Below are 7,394 nucleotides of genomic sequence, written 5' to 3'. Positions count from 1 at the left end.
GGGGGGGGCAAGAGGGAGGGGTGAGGAAGGGGGCGGTTATGAGTTCCGGTGGACGTCTGGCAGAAAGGGTTGCCATGTTTGAGGCTAACCTGGCAACCCAGTTTCCTAAATACGCGGCGTCTAGAGGATTCCACGGCAGGAAGGAGGCGTCTTTTTGCGGCTCAAGAAGAGTTGGAGCATCCGCACCCACTTCCACCATTTACTACCATTTAGTAAGTATAAAATATTAAACACTGTTACTCCAATTCTGCACTACATTACAGAGGGAAATATTAAAGTTGTTACTCCAATACAGTTATCTGACAGCTTCAGATACTTTACGAATTAAGATTAAAACAAACAAACTATGAGAAGAGTTTATAAAATATAATGTTTTATTATGTTTTAATCTACCTAACAGTGTTCATCACTGAGTCATTTTAACAGAAAATCAAGTTGATTTCATAATTACAGCTTCTCAGATTTGAGAAATTTGCTGCTTTTCCTTTTTAATTAAAAAAAAATCTGATTTATTTATAATAGTCTTGATAAGAAATAAAAAAATAAATAGCAGAATGGTAATCAATTTATAAAATAAGTTAAAAAAAAATGCATCACATTTTCTCAGTCTTTGTTGACTTTTTTCCTACCAGCTGTCCAAAACCTAACGACACTTCACACTGGAGAAGCTACAACCAGAAATGTTTTAACTGGTTATGAGAATAGTTGCTGATTAATTTTGTGTTGATTAAAAAAATTGATACATCGAATATAAAATGAATTGATTGATGAATTGTTGCAGCTCTGACTATATATTATACAAATGGATCATTGTTATTGATGATTTAACATGTAAGCTGCATGTGGATGTTGTAGTTTTAGTCATGGTGGAGCTAAATTAATCTATGTGAAACACTTCTGTGAAGTTCAACTGATCATATTGTTCAATGAACAATCTCAATTCTGCAAAGTAATAATAGCTAAATAACTAAATGAAGTATGAATGTGATTGTACATGGCACATTAAACAGGAGTCAAATGAAGTAAGTACCTCAAAATTGTGCTGTACTCTAAATGCACCTTGTTATTTTTCCATTACTGATAATACTGGTGTGTTAATGTGCTGCACTGAACAAATTTAAAAGTGATATTCCATCAAATTTGTGTTTTTAAGTATCAAAAATAATCGTCCGTTGGCTGAAAACACTGAATAAACTGACCTGGTAAAAAGTGTAAATCTAAAACTGTACAGTCTGATGATGGGTCTTATTATATGAACAACATCAATGCATTTAGTTTTATGTCAGCAGTTATTCACATGCTGTAATTAAACCTGAACTGTGAAACACGACCTGGAATGAACTGCAGGGAAAATAGATTTATGAATGACTAAATAATGGAGTTAAGATTCATGTGGTAACAGAAAGTTTTCCTGGTTTCCTCCTGTAATTATATCTGTTCTCTCAGAGCTCTGCTAAGAGCAAGTCAATGCATTTGTAGAAAACAAGGCAGCAGCAGACACAGCGTTTCCTCCAGTCTCCACTTATCTTTCCATGGTTTTGACCTGTAAATCTTCATCTCCACTCGCGGTTACTGGATGGAATATCGGTTTATTTATAAAATACAACTTATCAAACTTTGTCGGGGATAGAAGAGTAAAGTCCTGGACTTCTTTCCATCGTTGTCAACCATTTATCAACATGGAGGCAGGTATTCAACGTCTCAAAATAAGAAATAAACTTAAATATATGAATTGACTGAAGGTAGAATAAAAGGAGTCACAGACACAATAAAAGAGAGAAATACTGCCACAGCTTTGACCTGTAAATCTCCTTCATAGTTGAGGGAAATTTATGAATATAGTTTTTATGGTGTTGGAAAAGTCTTGACCTTGTTTCACTTATTGACTATTTTCATTATTTCCCCTAATTTATTCTTAATTTTACTTGAGAATTCACGTCACCAAAGTCCATGATTCTAAAAATAAGTTTTTTTAGAAGTGTATCTGTTATATCAAGCTGATGTTTGTTATAACAAGAAAATATTTAATCTTTTTTACTATAAAACAAATAATAGAAACTTGAATTCATTTTTTCTCAATCAAACTTATTTGTCAAGCACAAACATCGAATCAGAGATTGTCAAAAGTCGATAACATGTTAAGGAAGTGAACACAAGAGTGTGAGATGTTTGGTTTCCTTTATTTCTTTTCATCCTGTGCATGCAGTACGACTTCATGGTGCTAAAACCTGGTGGATTGTGCAGGATCAGTCACCCCGCGACCTGTCGACAGGTGAGGTGAAGAAAGAGAGCGGAGCAGGTGCTGTTGCTGTACAAGGAGAGGACATTTATTGTACAATTTCCAATATCACAGATGTGTGTTACCAGATTGAGGTTGTCTTTTGACTGATTCCAGTGATTCAGACGAGGTGAAAACATACACTCACATGCATGTCACACACCTGTGCGCACACCTGCTCGCCTACACACTCAAACACACACACACACGCACGCACGCACGCACGCGCTCACGGGCTGACAGCCGCACATACGTTCACAGTCTTGATACGTACAAAAATTGAAATACAAATACAAATAATACCACAATAAAAACATTGTATTTTTTTTTTTAGAAATCCTTATAGCTATGTTCTCTATTCTGTAGAAAGACAACTAAGCTTTAATAAGTGAACTTTATTTTTTTGTCTTTCTCTAAAATGATCAGTAAGATATCATCATAACGAAAATTCTTACAGTATATATATCTTCTTTCTATCTATGGTTTCTCAGACTGACCCCGCCTCCTGACCTTTATTCACAGGGTGCCCGTTAACGTTAACATCCTGCACATGTCAAAGGCTTCAGCTGGCCTTAAAGCGGCGTCGCTTACACCCGTCGCATCCTTAAAGATCAATGAACAAAAAAATCAAGGAAAAGATGAGCCGCTCTCCTCTCCCGTAGCCCCACCGCCACCGTTCACCATCTCCGAAAATGGAAAATGGCGTTCAAAGTGAAACTGAGCCCCGTCCTGCTCTGGGCGTGAGCATCAAATAAAATGCCTAAAATATAAACTCAATGGTAAACGTGAAGTTTTCCAGTGTTCAATCTTTATCCGACTGTTACTTAGAAGATGTTGAACGATCATTTCAGTGTTGGAGAGTTTGTCTCGCACCGTCCGGCGTCTCCAGTCAGACCCGCCCCTGTATTGCCTTAAACTTACAACTCATAACAGGTGACGACAGGTAAAACATGTAAGTCCACCATGCAACAATGCACAACTAAATAAACAGTGATGAACTACAGAGAAAAAAAGAGTAAACTCGGAGTTTTAACCAAAAATAAAAGGTGTGTGAAAGTCCTCACTCGGAAAAACCTCCCATCAGAGAAACTAGAGAACGGACAGATTTACAGAGGTAAAAAAAAAAACAAACAAAAGAGCAAGACTGTTATTTTTTTTCTTCACCTGTTTTGCAAAGTCTGTCCTTAACATTAAAGTGAGTATTTACACAAGTGCAGTGCACACAGAACAGTAAAAGGTGGAGAGAACGAAGGGCAGCAAAAGTAAAAACTTCCAGAAGTTTGGCAACTACTCTACGGCCAAGTTCTTCTCGTGAGAAGTGATGTGGAGATTTTGTTATCGTGTTGCTGTTGCAGCAATAATACAATATCTACAACCTGCCTCCTTCCCCTCCCACGAACACACCAGGACGCCGCAGCCACAGCAGATCAATCCGACCCAGCGTCTCATTTCCCCCCGTGACACTAACTGCCTGTTTGCAGTATTTTTCTCTGCTAATGGGGACGAGACACAGAAGGTGTTTGAGCAGCAGCAGCGCTCGAGACGAGTGTTCACACTGTGAGCGGCACCGTCATCAAGTCACGGCAGCTCGACCGTTTCCCACAGAGAGAGAGAGAGAGAGAGAGAGACTTTTCAAGGTCAGCGCATCTCTGCCGCCTCAGGTGCGTTTATTTTGCATCGTGACAAAAACATCTGACAGAGCAGAAAAAGCTCGTCTTTAAGTTTAGGAAACACCCGCTGAGATTCAGCCGACCGGTCGTCACCGCGAGAGAAGGTTTCGATTCAGCATTTGGCTCCGGGCTCAGAGAGGTCAGAGGCTGGTTCAGACACTGAGCGAGTCTGGAGTCACTTCTGGTGCAGATCTCTGCCCCCGACCGGGAAAGTCTCTCCTTAAGGTGCCGACACGCTGTGCAATAAGTCAAGATAACTGCATGTCACGCTGTGCGAGATGAGTCTAATTAAGTCCCAGGTCGTCAACTCACGTCGTTCCTTTAAGAAGCGGTAAAACACAAAGTGGCCGCGGTGATGCAACTGACCGCTCATCAATACCTTCTCATGCTCCACCAGATCGCCCGTGTTGTCTTTGTGATTTCAATCCCTCAGATGATTTTGATCACAAATACGTGATGGGTATCGTTAACATTTTAACGGAACTACTACTTTTATCGAAAGCGCTCGATTAACATTAGAAGAGACAAACGGAGTTGGTGAGATAAAATGTGCGAGAGAACTTTTCTGTCGCAACAATGAACAGGAAGTTTATTTTCTTTATTTCTCAAGTACCGAAAGCAGAACCGAGCTCAACGATACTCCGGCCTCCAGCCCCGGGGCTCGTTCAATACCCTAGTGATCGGTAGATGCTATCACCTTACAAGCGATCACCTGCGGTTAATACTCTGCGTAGTTAAGTCCCGCCTCCCACCGAAACAAAAAATGTCGGCCATGTGGAAACATGCGAGACTGACATAACGTACGATATCTGCAATGCGTGTCAGAGAAGATCGGTATCAGTATCGGTATCGCGGCATCCCTACATTCCATGTGTCGATTGGTTGCTCGGTAAACGTGGCTCATAGCAGCGGCGGTCAGACATCTTGAAGCCAGACCTTCGGCCGAGTCAGCTGACGGCGGGCGTGTCTCACAGTGAGATCCAGAACCAGAGATTTCACCACGTCTCGTCAAAGATTTCGTTAAAAGATTGTCGACTTTAGTCTGAGAGAAGCCCAGAATCACACAGTGTAAAATCCACAATTATCATCAAACACACTAAACTGTGCATCGCAGCCAACGTCTGGTCAGCAGCTGCTTCCTGATCAGTCTCCACCGCACAGTTCAACAGCTGCTTAGAGTTTACTGATTGATCCACGACGAAGACGAGGCCAAATCGGAGGGAAATACTTGAACTGGCTCAGTGTGGAGTTACTCTGTCTTTTACTTTGAGGGATGAAGTTTAAAACTGTCTCAGAAACAGCCGCAGCCTCAGGAGTTTTCCTCCTCTATTGACGCTACCTGGAAGTGTTTACTCGCCATAGCGACAAAGCGCAGTGAGAGATGTCTGATTCGCGTCGCCTCCAACACGCGGAGCGACGAATCTCCCGACGCACTCGCAGTGTGAACACCCTGTAAGAAAATCGCTGATGTGCTACACAAAGAGCTTCTCCACAGCGCCCCCCCTCCCCCCTCCAGTCACACGGGAAAGTCAAAGGCTACCCGGTGTGATGTCACAGCCTTTAAAGTGTCAAGAACGACCGTCGTCCCGAACGAAGAGTCCACAGGGAAGGTGAAGGCGTCGTCCACTGACAGTGACGCCATCTACGAGGCCTGCAGCGCCCCCTACAGCTGGAGGGTATCTGTATGTGAATGGGTGGGGGTGGGGGGGACGCTCCTGTGGTTTAACTCCTCCAATTGTCTTTTCAGCAGCTCATTGTTTATCCTCCAATGAACACACACACGCAGATATATATATACACACACACACACACGACTCGTCCTCCTGTCGTCCCTCGTCTCCCGGCGGCGGGTTCAGATGTTCAGTGAAGAAGAGGAGGGTTGTCGGCCGAAGGGGGGAGGGGTTACCAGTTCATCATGGAGCTTCTGTTGAGGGTCATGAAGAAGACTTGGCTGCTGCCGCCTGAACGCACCGAGGCAAAGAAAACCTGCAGGAAGGAGACGAGGGGGAGAGGACGGCGTCAGAGATAGAAGAACTGGAATGTAAGATGCTTCATGGACATTAACTGACACAATAAAGGATAAAGAAAAGATATTCATGACTTCGAGGAGGCGGAGCTGTGCAGGTGACTCGGACTCACCTTGTCGTTCCTCTCCGACAGGAACTTCAGTCGCTGAGCTCGCTTGTGCATGAAAACTCCGTCGAGGTGTCCCGTTTCCACGGAGCGGATCTCAATGGCCTTCTCTCCCCAGCCCATGATCTGGTTGGAGTGGATGTAAGCTGCAGGGGCAGGAGAGGGAACACACACACGCACACACACACACACACACACACACACACACACACACACACACACACACACACACAGACAGAGGGGGGAGGGATTGGACAGGAGAAGACTCAGCACCTGTCTCACACCCAAGCCAGTCACACCTCGAGGCCTCCTCCGCCTCGACCTCCGGGAGGAAATTATTGCAGCAGTTTCTGAGCGAGGAGAACGATCACGACCTCTGAGCTCCTCGTGAGAAGAAGTCTGGTGTTGGGGGAAGGTGCTGTCAAAGCAACAGGTAACGCAGGACAACACACGAGGCTGCTCACTGGGTCTCCATTGATTTTGGTGGTTTGGTATCAGTATTTGATTTTAATTGTTTATGCGAGCGACTCAGACTGAGGCTGGTGGTCTGAACTTTACAGGTGAGCTGCAGCATGACAAGAGTTTGTTTCACAATAAAATCCTTCCAGAGGTTCATTAATGGAAGACTTTTAATCTGAAGCATCAGCAGCTGAACAGATCAGAGAGCAGTGAGGCTGCTACCTGATGAAAATAAGACCAAGGGCAGGGCTTACCTACTCTTAGGTCCTTTCTCTCTCATGGACAAGTACGACATGGACTGTAAATAACGAGCCAATCAGTTTAATGATAGTCGAAGGAGGAGGACATCACTGTTCGGCACTCTGATCACACCTTGCTGAAATGTGCAACGTCAAAACCAGCAGAAATGCATCAACAGAGAGGAAATCTGACGACGTACACCTTCCTCTCTTGCGCTGATAAAGTCCAGTGGAAGGTCTTTGACTTAATATATTAACTTAATCAGGTTTTGAAGGGTTGTAGAGAACAGTATCTACACTAGGAAACACTTGACACTTGTGAATGCAGCACAGATTTGCTCATTGAGGATAGATTATGAACTCCAGGGATTATTAAAGCATCAGTTTCTGGCCTGTTCAGTGACGGCCTCCTCCTCCTCCTCCTCCTCCTCCTCTTCCTCCTCCTCCTGGTTGCTCTGGGTGAGCATGACTTCAGGTGCTTCTGCCCTGGTTGACCCTGCTCGCATAATTATTTTTCTGTTTTTACTTTTGTGGAGAAAAAGCAGCTCCCACCTGCCGAGGACGGGGATCAACCAGCAGCGTGTTTGCAGAATATGTACGATGCAGGTTTTTTTT

General features: G+C 43.6%; 1 protein-coding gene across 8 annotated transcripts in view; it reads right to left on the bottom strand.

Annotated features, from left to right (window-relative positions):
* Positions 1-3,420: 3,420 nt before the first annotated feature.
* Positions 3,421-7,394, bottom strand: part of tnikb (TRAF2 and NCK interacting kinase b) — a 48,431-nt gene continuing 44,457 nt past the window's right edge. For all 8 annotated transcript variants that reach the window (XM_087171297.1, XM_087171292.1, XM_023396874.2 and 5 more), the window contains 2 exons: positions 6,088-6,227; positions 3,421-5,934 (listed from right to left, as the gene is read on the bottom strand). In XM_087171297.1, the coding sequence (XP_087027423.1) occupies positions 5,851-5,934; positions 6,088-6,227 (224 nt within the window). In that variant the 3' untranslated portion in view covers positions 3,421-5,850. The remainder of the gene's footprint in view (positions 5,935-6,087; positions 6,228-7,394) is intronic.

Source organism: Seriola lalandi, unplaced genomic scaffold (assembly GCF_002814215.2).
Source record: "Seriola lalandi dorsalis isolate HSWRI2012SDOR001 ecotype SW California unplaced genomic scaffold, Sedor1 jcf7180002054984, whole genome shotgun sequence".
Lineage (NCBI taxonomy): Eukaryota > Metazoa > Chordata > Actinopteri > Carangiformes > Carangidae > Seriola > Seriola lalandi.
Note: the sequence above shows the minus strand (reverse complement) of the source record. Positions and strands in the feature narration are given on the sequence as shown.